Source organism: Vombatus ursinus, unplaced genomic scaffold (assembly GCF_900497805.2).
Source record: "Vombatus ursinus unplaced genomic scaffold, bare-nosed wombat genome assembly UNPS02014807.1, whole genome shotgun sequence".
NCBI lineage: Eukaryota > Metazoa > Chordata > Mammalia > Diprotodontia > Vombatidae > Vombatus > Vombatus ursinus.
In genome coordinates this window covers 18851591-18869714 of record NW_020954585.1, presented here as the reverse complement: position 1 = coordinate 18869714, position 18124 = coordinate 18851591, and the positions used below count along the sequence as shown (strand labels likewise).

Genomic DNA, 18124 nt, shown 5'->3' with positions numbered 1-18124 from the left:
GTGGTACTATCCTTGGTGGAGAAAAAAGTTAGTTACAAAAATTTTTGCAGATTTTTTCCCTCTATTTCTTGTTCCCCTTCCATTTTCACACTTGAATGCCCTAGTGATTTCTTTGTTTAGTTGGGACTCTCACCAAGAACCCTTGACCTGATTTTACATTGTACTGCTTCTCTCTGTTTTACAAAGCAACATTACTAATAATCTTAGGTCACCCGTTTCCATCCTCTCCAACTTAAATGGATCTGTGATTCATTGACTGAAGAGGCCTATTCAGTGGTACAGATCACACCTCTTCCATGCCTGCCCATCCAAGAGACTTTATGCCTTCCTTACTTTCCCCCAGCATCTTGAAGGTACAAGAGAAGAAAAACTGCTTACTTGGTTTCATTCACTCTTGTAGTGTGAGCAGCCCATCTTCCATCCTATCATTCCATTTTTTCATGTTATCCTTTGCTCATGTTCTTTGGAGATCTTTGTTGGTTAGATATTGCAGGGTTTTTACACACATAATGTGCCTTTCCATTGAACTCTGTGTGATAGTTATCTTTGGTTCTTCATGAGAAGAGTAGTAAAATGTTGGTGTTGAAAAAATGGTACTTTGCTTTCATGAGAAGCTTCAGATCAGTGAAAGAACCTTATGATTTCTTTTTTTTTGTAGTACATTATTACTCTTTAATAACACATCAACTGATATACATACATCATTTTTAAGTCGATGTCAATCACTGTTGTTCTTCAGCAATAAATGAGTGTGAGCCTTACTGAGATTTTTCCAAAAATGCTTCACAGCACCTCACACATTGCTGACATACAGTCTCAAAGTCAGAGTCATTTACATAATACGGATCTTTAATAATAAGCTGTTTCTGTGGATCTTAGCTTCCAAGAAGTTCAATTTTAGCTTTGCAGTTTTTAACTTGATTAACTTTTCTGTTCAAATCTCTCAGATTGCTTTCATCCATACACAGTATATAATCAAAGGTCAGGAAATCTTCTTTGGTAATCTGCCTGGCAATATGATTCATGGTAATGCCATGTTTCTGCATGCAAGTCTGCCCTCGATAATGAGGGGAGTTTCCTATTTCATATGCAGATGTTGCTGCACTGTCTATCCTCCACTTATCTGAAATATTTTGATCAGCTACAAGTTTCCAAAAAACTGATTCTGCTATAGGTGAGCGACAAATATTACCCAGACACACGAACAGCACAGACCTCGTTCCCTCTGCGGCCATTTTTAATTTCCTACTCCCTTATGATTTCTCAAAGACAATCCAGCCCACTCTTCTCCTCCTGCTTAATCCTGGTGCCTATCTGAACTTGCTTACACTTGCTTTTGGGGAAGCTCTATAGGAAATAGATCCATATGCATGCTGAAATTTGGATAATAGACATTCTCCATCCACTTGATGCTTCTTTGTGGATGGACAGCTAAAACTCCTTTGAGTAATTACAAATCTCTTCCAAGAGGCTCTGCAATGTTCTGGAGCTTAATGAAATTAGTACTATATCTTCTGTAACAGTAAACATCTATCTAAAGGACTTCATCATCCAAAGGGAATTCTTCTTCGACCTGAACTGTGTTGACTCTCCTCCATCAAGGTGGCAAATGCTTTTGGCAAGCATCCATCTTGCTGTTTTATATTAAACCTGATGTTTATTATCAAAGGGTCATTGAACAAAGTTATTTCTGGTCTTTTATTTTTTCAAGCAATTTTAAATGATTTTTATATAAGGATGGGAGGCATCATAAAAGTCTGCATGGTAGATTTTGGATTTTTTTGGATCCAGAGCTTTTTCATAATCAACAGTAAGATTATATATTCTCTATATCTTGCAGTTGATTGTGAAATGGCAAAGATGGAGTCCATTATTTAACATCACTTACAAAAACCTTCTTGTTCCTTACCAGTGCTCTTGTTGAGGATGCCCTCCTTTCATGTATAGATGACTCTCAAAATTCTTTGTACAGATAAGATAGGCATATAGATCAGTAGATATTGATATCCTTTTGGTCACATTTTGTCCCTTAATGACTTCACAATTGTGTTCCCTTAAGCATAGATCGTATTATATGCAAATGTTTAATGTAAAAATGTAAATGTGTGTATAATATGTATGTATACATAGCACATATATGTGTAACACAATCTAATTTGACTGCTTTCCAGTATTTGTTCTCTTTAGTGCCATTTCTATCTCCTCTATAATAAACACATCAAGGTCCATGATGTTAGATTATAAGCATGGTGATTCCATGCTTGATAGAGAAAAGTTGGTTAAAATGATTTCTGTAATTTTTTCTCTTTTTTTCTTCTCTTGGTATTCATCATTTTTTTCATCCTTGAATGACCATGGGATGAATGTGCTTATATTAATATTTATTAAGGCTTTTTAAAATTACATTTTATTTTTTTCAATTAATAAGCATTTCTTTTCCTCCTATCTCCCCCTCCTGTGCCCCTAGAGAAAGAAAAGGAAGAAAAACAAAACCATAGCAAAAACTCATAGAAAGTAAAACAAATTTCCACATTGACCTTGTCCAAAAAATATATATATCTCATCCTGCATATTGAGTATACCACCTCTTTGTTAGTAGGTGGGTATCGTTCTTCAACATTGGTCCTCTGGAGTTGAGGATGGTCATCGTGTTGGTCAGAGTTCTGAGTCAAGACAATAAGCATTTATTATGTCCTGTGCTATGTGGTAAGGACACAAAGAAAGGCAAAAAGCAATCTTTGCTATCATGGATCTCATAGTCTAATTGGGGAGGCAACATGCAAACAACTATGTACAAACAAAATAGAAGACAAATTGGAGGTAACAATAGAGGGAAGGCACTAACATTAAGGGGGATCAGGGAAGGGTTCTTGTAGAAGGTAGGATTTTAGCTGGGCCTTGAGGGAAACCAGAAAATAGAAATGAAGGAGAGAGTTCCAAGCATGGAGGACAGTCATTGAAAATGCATTGAGTTGGGAGATGGAGTGTTATGTGCAAGGAACAGCAAGGATGCCATTGTCACTGGATCACAGACAATGTGGAGGGGAGTCTTTCAAAATTGTTCATTTTAAAAATGTTGTTACTGTAGGAACTGTTCTTCTGGTTCTGCTTACTTCACTATATGACTGTAATTAATAAAAGCATGTTGACTTAGATATCTTGAAAAACTTCTTAAAAAATTGGTTTTATATGGAAAGCTGAGCCAAGATGGCATAGTATCAGGAAATGTAGTTCATTTTCTCCATACTCCCAGACAGATCTAGAAAATGCTCAAGACTGAGTCCTGATAAAGAAGTCAACAGAAAAGTCACAGTGAATCATTTTTTCAGGACTGGTCAGTGTAGGCAAACAGACAGAGTTCTGTGGACAGTAGAGATGAGGTCTGGCCAGGAGTGCATTGTGCAAAGCATTCCAGCCTAAGGAGGCTGTGAACTAGGGTAAGAAGGGGTTGGTCCCACATCTAGCATGGAAAAGCCTGTACTTGTTCAGGTTGCAGCAACAGGTATCAACTAGCAACTTTATTACCCACTGCTCAGTTTGAGGTTACAGATTCAGGGCGTAAAGAAGATTCCTGTTCCCAGGGGAGGCTTGCCAGGATAAGAAGTGGTAGCAGGTCCTGGAATTTGTCCTGAGAAGAACGAGTTCAGAAGTAAACAACGGTGGTGCAGCTCAAGAGCAGAGAAGGGTATCAACTCTAGCTTTTAGCCCAGTTTGAAGCCTGCAAAGGAATAACCAGGGCGACCAAAAGGGAAACCTACAGTGTAGTCACTGAACCAGCAGAACTTTCCAATTAGTTAATAGTAGCAGTGCACTGTTTCTTAGACCCAAATTCAGGCCAGGAATTTGCAGAGCTCAGACCAGAGGGCAGCAATTAGATTTGTCCTGGATCAAATAGACCACTTTGGGAGAACTGAAATCTTGCAGCCTGAGCTATTACTGAGAGTCTAGAATAACACAACACTTAATATACCAAGAAAGAAGCAACAGAACCAGAAATGTACAGAGCCTGGCCTTAACATAAAATCTGAAGTCAGGAAATAAGCTGAAAGAATTAGCAAACAAATAAAGAATTCCACCAGAAAAAAAGTTAGTATGATGACAGGGACTCTCAACACACCCAAAAGAAGAGAATGACTCCAAATCATCCATAAGCAGTGCCTCAAAGAAAAACATAGCGTCGGCACAAATTCAAATAGAATTTCTGGAAGAAATGAAACGAGATTAAAAAAGTTAAAATGTGAAATGAAATGAGAGTGCAAGAGGAAAAGTTGGAAAAGAAATGAAAGCTACAGAAAAAAATAATTGGAAAAGGAATTACTAGCTTGGCGTAAGAGGTATAAAATCTTAGCCAAACAATAAGCTCCCTGAAAACGGGCATGGACCAAATAGAAGCTAATAATGCCATGAGACAACAAGAAATATTAAAACGAGACAGAAAAAAAAGAAAAGAAAAGGTTTCCAATAGCAAAAACAACTGATCTGGAAAAGAGTTGTAGGAGATGTATGCATGTGCATATGCACACACACACACACACACACACACACACACAATAATAATAATAATAATCATTATTGGACTACCTGAAAATCATGACCAAAAATGTAGCCTAGAAATCATATTTCAAAAAATCATAAAAGTGAAACCCCTCCAAATACCTATAAAAATGGCTCTAAAGAAACTCTAGAGCAGTAGAACCCAAAAAAAGACAGAGTGAAACAAATTTCCATCCTAAGACAACCTGGAGGGTTGATTGGAAAGGTCTTTTGTGCCAGGATGGGAGAGGAGCATAGTTCAGCATGGGTACAGAAGCAAAGACCAAGCCTCAGCAAACCTGGAGCAGGCCTCAGGGGACTGAATCATGGGTACCTGTGATGGTTTCCAGACTTCTCAACTCACAAATGCCAAAACAACTTAGAAGGTCAGTAGGAAAGATCTGTAACCATGGTGAGAGAGAAGCTTGGTCCCAGCCCCAGTCCCAGTCCCAGAGCAGCCCTGGGGTGGCAGCTGCTTCCAGAGCTCTCAGCCCACAGACTATGGGGGAATAGAGTGGCTGATCAGAGGGGGATTGCAGGGATCTCTTTGCTGATGCTGAGGCAGGAATCTCTTGCTTTGCCTGTGCTTGGATCTGGGTCACAGTTCTGGGTGGCGGTCCTGGGGCGAGGAGGATTGAAAGGAGAGCAGATTGGGGGAAGGGGTATTCAGAATGCACTCCATCTTGGGGTGGGGGGAGAGATGAGATGGGGAGAAAATCTTGTTGAATGTTGAACAACATTCTTGTTGAATGATGAAAACTAAAAATAAATAAATTAAAAAATCATAAAGGGAAACTGCCATGCCTCTTAGAACCAAAGGGCAAAGTGGAACTAGAATGGATCCACTAGTCACTTTCATAAAGAAACCCCAAAACGAAAACTTCCATGAACATTATAGCCAAAATCTAGATCTTCCAGGCCAAAGAAAAAAAAAAAACACTGCAAGCAGCCAGAAACAAAAAAAATTCAAGTACTAAGAAGCTACGATGTGGATAATACACAATTCAGCAGTTGCCAACATTAAAGAGAGAGTGTTTGTAATATGATATTCCAGAAGGTAAAGGATACAAGCAAACAATTAAGAATGACTTAACAAGCATAACTTGAGTATAATACTACAGGGAGAAAATGGACCTCTAATAAGGTAGAAGACTTCCAAACATCCCTGAAAAGATCAGAGTTTTGTAAAAACCTTCAAGTTCAAACGACCATAAGGAACTAGACAAGGATAAACTGCTTACATTCTAATATGGTGAAATGATACATGTGTCCTCTTTAAATCCTATCATCTTCAGGGATCATAGAAGTATTTTAAATAGACAGAAAACCTGGGAGTGTTTCTGTTAGGTCTTGGTAATCTTCAAAGAGTAGTAGATGGGGGAATGGAATACACTGGAGGGGAAGGGAAAGGAAGGTTAGAGAAAATAATCACGTTATCTCATATAATCTAGATGGGCAAGTAGAAGTCAATAAAAACAATGTGGAAAGGGTGAGGGGGAATGACTGACATTTGAATCTCACTCTTATCTGAACTGCTTTAAGGAAGGAAAAATATAGAGTTGGGTACAAAAATGTATCTTACTTATCAGACGAATAGAAAGGAAAGAGAAGAAAGGAGAATTAGAGGTATAGTAGATTAAGGGAGGGTTTAATTCTAAGGAAAACAAATTCTAAGGATATACTGTAAAAAAAAAAATTGATGACTTTTTTTTGAGATGGCAAAGAATTGGAATCTGAAGGGATGCCCATCATTTGGAGACTGGTTGAACAAGTTATGCTTTATAATATGATGGAATACTATTATGCTGTAAGAATTAATTAAGGGGATGGTTTCAGAGAAATCTCAGAAAACTTATATGAACTGTTGCAGTGTGAAGTGAGCAGATCCAGACCAATTTATACGATGACAACAATATTGTAATACAAACAACTTTGAAAGATTTAGTAAATCTGATAAACATAATTACTAACAACTGTTCTTGACGACTGATGATGCAAACATGCTATCTATATCCTGACAGAGAGGTGAAAGTCTCAAAATGCAAAATGAGACATATGTATGTATAGGGGTGGGTGAGAGGAGGAACATGGCCAATGAGGAAATTCATTTTGCTTAACTATACATGTTTATAATAGAGGCTTTATTTTTACTTTCATTTTTTGTTGGGTGGGGTTGGGAGGGAAAGAAGATAGATTTTTGTTAATTGAAAATATATAATTTAATTTTTAAAAAATGAACTAGCTTTATACTCTGCTCCTCTCTACTTTATGACACATTGCTCATAATTATCTTTCATCTTTCTTCATAATATTTTACAAATGAGTTTATATTCTAGCCTGGTGTTGCCTTTGACATCTGTCTCATTGCTAAAGAAGCTGAATCCTATCAGTCTTGACATTATTGCTATGAAGAATCTAGGAGAAATGGAGAACTAGGAGAAATCCATCTAAATGGAAGGATAGGTCACAGGTAGTTCCTGGAAAGGCAAACAAAAGAGGGAGAGGACTGGGTTTTAGCATATACCCGAAGGCAATAAGAAATATCATGTCATGGCATACTTATTCATCATTTAATGTAGTACTAATGATAAATGTATGCATTTCTCCCTTTAAAATAACTGTAGCTTCTGTACCAACATTAGTTGCTAATGGTAGAGAAACTCTATGAAGAACTTGATAAGATCTTCCAAATTAATTCAACACGTATTTTAGTGCTTGATGACTTCAGTGCGAAGAGAGGAAAAGGTAAGAATGGCAAGAAACATATGGGAAATACAGTTTAGGAAGAAGGACTAATAAAGTCCAAAGGCTTGTAGATTGCATAAAAACCTCATGCTTCTTCTGTGCCATAAACACTTTCTTAGTAAAGAGCATTGGTGTGACTAGGTGATCACCAAATAATACCAAGAAGGACAAAATAGGTTTTTTTATATATATACATAAATATGTAATTTTTTTTTTAGGCAGTTGGGGTTAAGTGACTTGCCCAGGGTCACACAGCTAGTAAGTGTCAAGTGTTTGGTCTGAGGCCAGATTTGAACTCAGGTCCTTCTGACTTCAGGGCCGGTGCTCTATCCACTGTGCCAGCTAGCTGCCCCAAAATAATTAATATTTTGAAAGAAAGGAAAACAATTGTTTTTGATGTATGAATTATCTTTGAATCAGCTGTCTGTGCACAGTTAGACCTTCAGTCATTAGAACTGTAATCAGAATTATTAGAAAAAGAAAAAATCAGAAGAATAATAATGAGAAAAAGATGTGAAATACAGTTAAAATGCCTTAACTCTGAATTACCTGAAGAAGCAATTGAACTCAAAAATAGGAAATGGATAACAGAAATGATATTGATAATGACTGTAATCGTATCCTGCATAAGATTTTTTGAGACAGTTTACATTCTAAACTGGTATTGCTTTTGGTTACCATCTCCTTTCCCATAGGAGATAATTCATGGACTTTCTGACTACGGTGCTTTTTAGGTTCTTTTGGTCACTTACTTATGAAAATTTACATATAGTTAAAATATGATTTTCAATGGTTAAACTTCTGAATGAAATTATTGTAGTTTATTGTTTTCCCTCTATTCTGCTCACTATCCACTTTTTTGTTATCAGAAACTAATTTGAATAGATTAGAATTGACCTATTTTAATAGTATGCCTTATCTTTTCCTCATTTTTATTCTCCTAGCTTTGTACTGATTTTAATCTTTGCTTTATTAAGTCAGTGATCTGATTGTACAAAGACAGCTAATTCTTACATGAGCAATAATTCATTTTCTGTCATAAAGTACAATCAATTTCATTTTTTGTTCATTATGTTCAGTGCCTACCAATTCTTTTCTTAAAGAAAATATTCATGATATATAGGCATATTAGCTTCTGTGAGCCTTTGTAATCTGTAATCTGTCAGCCTCTGGCTTCTCTCAAACCTCATTACTGATCCATGTTTTCTAATTTATTTCTCTTACCTGTTCCTCCCTTAACATTCAAGATAATGAACATCAGTGTATATGTTGATTTAATTTGGAGTATCTTACCAAATACTTCATCAAATTTCTGTACTACATCATTCTCTGCAGTGGATGCCAGTGTGTATGCTGCAATTATTTTAATGGTAGTCCTTTAGAATAGTTGTTTCAAACTCAAATAGAAACTGAGCCACTTAATTGTATGTAAAGATCCCTGTAGGCTACAAATTGACTTAGAAAACTTATATATAAACATTATCTTTGCTCTATTGTATTTTTATTTATTTTGTTAAATATTTCATAATTACATTTTAATCTGGTTCCAGCTACACTCAGGAGTGTTGCAGGGTGTGTGTGATACTTTTGCTTTGGGAAATCCTTATGTGAAATGCAACACAAGATGAACATGTCGCATAAAAATGATGTCTCTTACCACCTTTGGGCTCTCTGTAAAATAGATGTCAAATTCTCTATTTTCCTGTCCATGGAGATCCTGTTGGCCATTCTTCCATTTAACTGCAATTTCCTGCTTTCTTATAGTTTTGTGTATAGTAAGATGGTCAAGATTGATACAATCTGGTTCCTCTAGGAGCATGTCTGTTCTTCTCTGGTCATTGGACAAGGGGGATGTTTAGAGGACAAATAGAGACATTAACATTTCTAGCCCATTTTTTAAAAAAAATGTTCAATCCTTAGTACCCTCTACTGTGGTAGGGTAGAATAAGCACTGGATTTAGAGTCCAGCTTATTAAGTGACTTTATTTGATCAAGTCACTTAACCTCTTTTTAGTTACTTCATTTATAAAACAAGGAAGTTAGATTATATGACTTCCATGGTCCCTTACCACTTAAAATTTTTGTACTCCTTTCCTGACATACTACCCCCTTCATTGAAGTATCAGAAGGGGCTACACAGGACTGAGGACCATCTTGCATTTTTCTTTATATCATTGGTTGGCATAGGTGAGAAATTCAGTACCAAATAGTAAGTGTACTGGCATTGATGTTTTCCTTACTTAATGAGGCTGATCCTCAGTAGGCAGTCTTCTGCCAGAATCCTAGTTGAAGCCTTTCTGTAATTGTGAGACTTGCCTAAGCTTACAGTATGCTGTAAGTTATGTGTTTGAGAACCTGGGATTACCTTTCTATGTACCTCTGGTGGGGAGACATCAGAGTCAGAATTTGTGGAGGCATCAAAATGATAGAGGTTCTAAAACAAAAGAAGCAGAAGATTCGGTGAGATCTTGTCTAGCTTAAACCTTGATAATTATGTCAACTCATGTCAAAAAAAAAATAACTACAGGTTGTCACCCAAATATGAATCTTTTCTTGATCGGGCAGTATATTTAAAAATGTTGAAACAATTGTAGTGACAAACAAATGAAGACCCAGGTGAGCAAGGCTTTCAAGAGATGAGACAGTATTTGTGCAGGGAAAATAATAAAGTGCTTTTCCCACCTTTCAATAATAGACCCAATAGAGAAGAAACAGGACAAGTGAGTGAGTCTGGAGCTTCAGTTGTCAAATACGGTCTTAATCCAGAAAAGATCTTCATGCAAGTCCATTATTTGAAGGTAAGAGTGTTCAAGTTTTATAACACCAAAATTATTGTATGTTATCGGTTAATAACTTTTGATCATATCATGATAAAGAAGTCATATGATAATCCAAAAAAATTACTTCTATTTGGATTTGGAATACTTCTTCGTAATTACGTTAGAGTAAGGATGCATCTGATACTGCAGGCATTGAAACACTTCATAATCTAAAATGAAACTGTGTTATGAAGATCTGACCAAAAAAAACCTGAAAAACTATTCAATTCTTTCTAGCCCTTTACTCTTCTTTCCTGCCTCCTGTTTATATCAGGTTTGACTGACATCCCTTCAGGCTACTATAAAGCAGCAGTCTGGAGACAGGAATAACTTGGGATTTAATAAAAGCTTCCATGTTACTAAGCCAGTATATGAGGAAAGGCCCGTAAATTTCCTTTCCTTCAAAAGCATATTGAACTATGAGGCTGCATATAGAAAAAGAGAAAAGCAGCTTGTATTGTTAATAAATAAGTAGGACATATAGCAGCCATAACCTAATGTCTTGCCTCATATTGGTGAAACCTCCAGGTTCACGTGTAAGTTAATAGAAGACTATCTTGGAGTCAGAACACCTAGGTTCCAATCCTAGCTTTTTCACTGACTAACTTTGTGAATGTGAGCTCTGAGCCTCAGTTTTTTCATTTGTAAAATGGGAATAATAACATTTTCATTACATGCCATTTTGTTGTGAGGCATAAATGAGTATGTAAAGAACTTTGTAATCAAGAAGGACCTTACAATTACAAGCTCTTATGATTAGCATGGGCTATGTCTAAAGATTTGTCATGGATAAATCAAAATAATTATAATTCACTGGCAGATAGCTTGGAGTCCACTATATAAATATTTTTTTCTGATATGATAACCATTGGCATCTTCTTTATTTTTAGTTTTTATTTCTCATAGGGCTATTTTCTTCTGCGGTTTCTAGCCAGTAGGCTTGGAGAAGAAACGTATTTCTCATTTTTAAGAAAATTTGTACGCAAATTCCATGGACAATTGATTCTTTCTCAGGTAGGTTATTGTAACTCATATTTGCTTTTTTCTTCACCTCCAAAATATGGGGAAAATTTTTTTTTAAATGTCATTGTTGAAATGCTTGAAATCTCAATAATTTAGAGGGATCAACTCAGGAAAATTACACAAAATTTATGCCCCAACAATTTTGTCACAGTTGCTCATGTTACAGTACTAGAAGGTCCTTTAATCAGTACATATTTAATAAGTGCCTACTATGTACCAGGTACAGTTCTAGGCACTGGGGCTATAAAGACAAAGTAAATTAAATTAAATAAAATTAAATAAATTAAAATTAAATAAAATTAAAATTAAATAAATTAAATAATTAAGTAAAGTAAATTAATTATTGCCCTCAAGTATCAGGGAAGACAACATATAAACATATATGTATATACAAAATAAATACAGGTTAAATCCCAGGGGGAGGCACTAGCAGCTAAGGGGATCTGGGAAGGACTCATGTCAGAGAGCTTATGCTCAGTGTACAATATGCTTTGAAGGAAGCTAGGGATTCTAAGAGATAAAAGTGAGGAAGAAGTGCTTTCCAGGCATAGTGGACAGCCTGTGCAAAGGCTCAGAGATGGGAGCTGGAGTGTTCTATATGGGGAACAGCAAAAAGGCCTCTTTGGCTGGAAAGTAGAATATGTGAAAAGGAGTAATATGTAATAATCCAGAAAGACAGATTGAAGCCAGGTTGCAAATGGCTTTCAATGCCAAATCAAGGAATTTACATTGGATACTAGAGGTAATAGGGAACCACTGGAATTTTCTGAGCAGAGAAGTGCTCAGCTGGGCTTTAGGAATATTATATGGCAACATGGTGGAGAGTAAATTGAAGAGGAGACAGACATGAGGTAGGAAGACCAATTAGAAAGATATTGTAATAAGGCGACAGAGGTGACCTGAATTAGGGTGGTGGCCCTGTGTTTGGAGAAAAGGGGACATGAGCAAAAAATGTTTTGGAGAGATTTGACAAATTTGGCAACTAATTCAAAATGTGGAGTAAAGGAGAATGAGGAGTTGAGGATGATTTGGTGCTCTTGAAATAAACAGGGAAACTTGGAAAAGTAGTAGGTTTGGGCCATGGTGAGTTTGAGAAAAATCTTAAGATGTCCAATATGAAGTTGGTAATATGACACTGGATTTTTGATGTATAGATTTTAAATACATAGATTTTTTATGTAGATATATAAATCTATGATACATAGATTTTTGAGTCATCTGCATAGAAGTAATTATTGAATCCATGGAAGCTGATGAAGTCACCAAGAAAGTGACTGTAGAAAAACAAAAGAAAAGGCCTTGGGCAGAGGCTTGGGGTGCAATCACCGTTAGGGGGTATGATATGAATTGTAAGGCAACAAAGGATATTGAGAAGGGGGAGCTAAAGAGGTAGTGGGGGAACCAAAAGGGAGCAGGGTCACAAAAACCCTGAGAGGGGAGTATATCCAGGGGGAAAGGGTGGTATTGTGTCCAATGGTGCATAAAGTTCAAGGATGAGGATTGAAAAAAGGTTATTGGGTCCTTTGACAATGAAAATATCTTTGATAGTTAAACAATTTGCTGTCATTCTACTTTCCCCAAAAGAAGTTATACTAACTCCTATCTCATGAGGAAAGGGAATTTCTGAAGTGCAAATGAGTATACTGTTTGCCACTATGTTTACTAGCAGGTTTGGTTTAGTACTTCTGAAGCTAAATCTATCAATCAATAAATATCAGTTACTTACTACATGTCCAGTACTGTGCAAGAGTGGCACTGCAGGCTGTATCAAGGTAATAAAAACAAAAAAAAAACATGGTCCATTTTCTCAAGGAGCTTATAATATATTTGGGGAAACAAGACTGACACACGTGAGACAGTAATAAATGATGCAAGATACTGCCTTGTCCTAAAGTACATGGTACTGACCACCCCACAGCCACAATGCCTGGCTCATGGTAAGCCCTTCATAAGTGCTTGGATTTATATCTCTAGCCTGTTAACATAGTGCCTGACACATGGTAGGTACTTAAATAAGTGCTTCTTCATTAATTGATAGATTTGTATTGACTTTAAATGCTAAAGAATTTCCATAAAAGTAGAGCTAAATGAGACCTGGAATAGGGTATAAGTTGTTTATCACAAAAGAAGAAGAACCCGAGTTGGGCCTTGAAAGGTGAGTTTGATTTGAATAGGAAGAGAAGAAAAGGAAGGTATACTGGGTGGGGAAGAATACAAGTCAAGACAAAGAGACAGTAATGAGCAATGCATTTTTTGTGGGACATAAGAGACCAGTCTGACTAGAACTGAGGGGGTGGGATGGAGAATTGTAGGAAACAACACAGAACCTTCTCAGACATGGCCAGTATGTTGACTTGTTTTGCTTTCGTATACGTATTTGTGAAAAGAGAGGTGTTTGACTCAGAGTGGGGTTGAAAAATTGGCTTATTAGATAAAGCTAAATGTTTTTAAAAAGACCATAAACAAAACATTTTCCAAAATTCACAGAAAACAAAGAAATGCAGAAGAGGACATAAATACAGTTATTTTGTTATTCCCTTATTAAACTTCATATGTGTATACATACATATATGTGTTTGTGTGCACATATTCTAATGGAAGTTCACAGTTTCTTATACAATCTTCTCTCCTGCTCTTTGTATCTTTAGGTGTTTGTTTGTTGATGATTGTTAAATTCATAATAAAAAATAATTTTAAAAAACTGATGCTGTGTTCAGATAGAGTGAAACCAGATTATTATGGGCCTTAGAGCCAGTCAGAGAAGTTTAGACTTGATGTGGTAAGAAAGAGGGAGCCATTAAAATTCCCTGATTAGGCATATTACATGTTGAGATCACTATTTAAGGAACATTAGTTTGCTACCCAAATGATAGGTGGATTGGAGGACGGAAAATGAGGGAAGCCAGCCAAGAGGATATTGTAGCTATCCCTGTATAAGATCCTGGACTAGGGTGGTGGCCAAAGGAATGAAAGAAAAAGGAACAAATGTAAGACATTTTGAAGATAAACACTGATAATAATAGGTCATATACTCCTGTTTAATCACTCAGCTATGCAGGACGGCAAGACCCTTAATCAAAAGACTGAAATCGAATACAGCTGTAGAACTTGGGGCCCCTGGGGGGGGGGTGAACCCAATAAAGACCAAAGTGGCTCACAGAATGCTAAAGTTAATATGTCTATGATAGCTACAGCACCGCATGGGGTTGTTATGATGCTCAAATGAAAAGAATTTAAGTACTTTAAAAACCTTGAAGGACTCTATAAATATCAATTATATACTACTACTACTACTAATGCTAATAGTGTTGCTGCTGCTACTACTACTACTACTACTTCTACTACTACTACTACTACTACCACTACCACTACCACCACCAACAACAATAATACAACAAAAATAATAATAATGTTAAGGAGAAATCCATAAGGAATAAGTTCTTTGAACTTAGATTGGCTATAGAGATGGGGGTGACAACTAATATGGCCTCGAACCCTACTGAAATAATTCAGAATTTCTAAGAATTTCTCAATATGATCCGAGAATTCCTTCCCATCTTTAGAACTGGTCCAGTTCTAGGTTATAATCTTTGGGGTAACAACAGCCTAGAGCAGGTTCCTGGACTTGCCTAAAATCTTCTACTGTCTTAAGGTCCTGAACCTATCTTGTGACACATGGTACAATTCACTGAATCAAATAAGCAAAAGACAATATAATTCTGGTAAGTAGGAGACAGAGTAGAGGTGGTTTTGGGTGGTGATGTATATTACAAAGAGTTGGCATAATGGCTTCGGAAATACCAGTATGCTTATTTATACTTTGACTACTGAGCTGTTTATGTTAGCAGTTATAAGTTGTTTTAGTCCAACAACAGTTTTATGGGAAATTATTTTTAATTTACTGCTATTCCCACATCTATTAAATGTGCTATTGAGATTCTTTTCAGAGGGATAAGAATGAAGAGGGTGGGAATAAGATAGTCTAAAATCTATTCATTCCAAGTCCATTTTTTCCCTCAGTCTTTTGAATACAGATTAGTGGGGTTTCCTGAGTCTTTCCACTGTCAAATTGTGTTTTAATGGATGACATTTTATATCCAATGAGATGGAGCTATTTTTCCCCCTGAAATGTAACACTCTCTCTTGATATAATGTAATTTATGCCCTTTGGAATTCTCTGAATCATCCTTCTATTAACAACTGGCACTCCATAAAAGCAAAGTGTTGCCCAAAAAACAATCAATAAATTAACTGTGAATAAAGTAAGCAGCAGAAATGTATCAGAGACAGAAGCAGACTGACTCCCTGACTCTGCAACTCTCTGAGAGGAGTGAGCAAAGTCACCTTGCAGACTATAAGGCAAAAAGGTAGCTACAAACATCATGAGACCTGCAAACAATGGTCAAACTATTGGTGAATAGTGGGCACATGAATTCAGAGTGGAAAGGACTAATAATTACCTATTATTCTTTTTTCCCCAACATACTTAAATATAAATATAGCAATACTATCCTTCAGATGTGAATAATATGTAAGCATACTATACACATAGGTAATTTTACTATGAATATAGCAAATAGAGCACTTTTGTAAGCTTTAAAGGCACTATATTAATATGCTCTGCTATTACTATTATTATTCATCTCTAGAGTTTCTTCTGTGTGTGTGCATATATGAAAAGACAAAATTCAATACATTAAATAAATATTGATTAAATTAATCTATGCTCTGCTCTAGGGGAGGTACAAAGTTCATGGAGCATGCAATGAGTTTAGTTTAGTAAGGGCAGCTAGGTGGTTCAGTGGATAAAGTGCTGGGCCTGGAGTCAGGAAGACTTATCTTCCTGAGTTCAAATCTGACTTCAGATACTTACTAGCTGTATGACCCTGGGCAAGTCACTTATCCCTGTTTGCCTCAGTTTCCTCATCTGTAAAATGCACTGGAGAAAAAAATGTCAGGCAACTCCAGTATCTTTGCCAAGAAAACCCAAAAGGTGTCACAAAGAGTCAGACTTGCCTGAAAAACGACTAACCAACAACAAAGGGAATATTAGAACTTTTGAGAATTTTTTGGACAGTAAGGAGATCAGATCAGTCAATACTTAAATAAATGAACTTTTACTGTTCATTAGAAGGACAAATACTAAAGTTGAAGCTTAAATATTTTGGCCACATAATGAGAAGATAGGACTCATTGGAAAAGATCCTGATCCTGGGAAATATTAAAGGCAAAAAGAAAAAGGGATGGTAGAAGATGAGATGAATAGATAGTGTTATGGAAGCCACAAACATGAGCTTGGATAGATTTTAGGAGGTAGTGGAAGGCTGAAGGGCCTGGTGTGATATGGTCCATGGGGTCACAAAGAGTTGGACATGACTGAGCAACAAGGAGAATATGGCCCACCCACAAAAATAATACACAGCATTACATGCTAAATGTATTAGAGAAATGAAAAAACAAAGTGTGAAGTACAAAAGATATGAAGGGATAAAGCATCAATACTTGGGATTATGTATGACTTCCTTCATAGAAGAGGTAAATCATGTAAGAATATATGAGTATAACAGAGAAGGGAGAGTACGTTAGGTATAGATAATAGTTTGAGCAAAGGTAGAAAAGCATAGAGTGTATGTTTAGAGGACAGAGAGTAGTGTAGTTTGGCTAGAATTGAGACTGCTTAGAGTGATATTAAATAAAGCTAGAAAAGCAAAGTTGGGCCCAATTGTTTACAGGGCCTTAAGTCTTCATTTTATTCAGTGGCTAATAAGGAGCCTGAAAAAAAAAGTTGAAAGAGTAACATGGTCAAATCTATTTATGAGAAAAATTAGTGAGAATTAAGTAAGAGGACTGGTCTGCATATTTGACTTCTAAAACAAATTGCTAATATAATACTGCCCAGTCAAGATACTGTAATATCAGATTCATTGACTATGATTTGATTCATGGATTGAATAGTTGGTTAGGAAGGTAGCTTAGGAGAATCAGTTTGGGTTTCTGAAGTTTCTATCATATAGGAGTGAAACTCTTGACCAGAGGTGGGGAGTACCTAAAAAGGACTGATAATAATGTATTTACCTAATATCAAAAAATTCAGCAAAAAGACTTTAGCTTGAAAATGAAGGGTGGGGAAGAAAACTGCTTATGGAAATTTAAGCAAAGCACCATAGATAGTAGCTACAGGATAAGAAGAAGATTAACGTTAAGACTTCCAGAAGTTTGCAGAGAGCAAAATCCCAGAATAGTGCCAGCAATAAAATGAATGACATCAGACATCTCTTTACTGATGCACAAAATATGAGTAACAAGCCTGATGAAATGGAGGTGTTATATATATACTGTAGTGATAGGGAAGTTCAGTTATCTGGATTCTTGGTGGAGTTCTGTCTCTGCCAAAAGGAGAGTAGCTAATGATTTCTTGATTTGCATTGATGGTATTCTGATATAACACCAATAAGGAGAATTTTTATTCTAGTATTTTTGGACCAGACCTGTTATTTCATTAATGTGAGGAACTCAGTGAAGAGAGTCCTTCTACCAGTATAGACTGGCCCTGCTTTGCAATTTATAGTCTTAGAGAGTTGCTTAGGGCTCCAGTATGCCATGCTACCTCTCTAGAATTTCTATTGTGGACCTAAATATTGCCATCTGAAAGCAGGAGAGAAAAATAGGGGAATCTTTCAAGGAAGTGATCACTAGATCTTAGAACTTGTAAAAGAGGAAAGAAAATACAGGCATAATCTGACATACACTCTAAATTTGGGGAGAGAAGATATCAAAGAGTTCAGATAGCATCCTATGGACTAAACCATGCCTAGGAAATCTACCTTCGAGGGATGGGAAGTTCTTTAGAATAGAATTTTTTTTTTTGAGTGAGGCAATCAGGGTTAAGTGACTTGCCCAAGGTCACACAGCTAGTATGTGTCAAGTGTTTGGTCTGAGGCCAGATTTGAACTCAGGTCCTCCTGACTTCAGGGCCTGTGCTCTACCCACTGCGCCACTTAGCT

At 36.5% G+C, this 18124-nt stretch overlaps 1 protein-coding gene and 1 pseudogene across 8 annotated transcripts in view; one reads left to right on the top strand and one right to left on the bottom strand.

Annotated features, from left to right (window-relative positions):
- Nucleotides 1–18124, top strand: part of AOPEP (aminopeptidase O (putative)) — a 568440-nt gene that overhangs the window by 339177 nt on the left and 211139 nt on the right. For all 8 annotated transcript variants that reach the window (XR_003570208.1, XM_027874398.1, XM_027874399.1 and 5 more), the window contains 2 exons: nt 9974–10076; nt 11004–11111. Coding sequence is in view for 7 of the 8 variants with exons in the window: in XM_027874398.1 (XP_027730199.1) it covers nt 9974–10076; nt 11004–11111 (211 nt within the window). In the remaining variant the exon portion in view is untranslated. The remainder of the gene's footprint in view (nt 1–9973; nt 10077–11003; nt 11112–18124) is intronic.
- Nucleotides 759–1235, bottom strand: LOC114051994 (annotated as a pseudogene).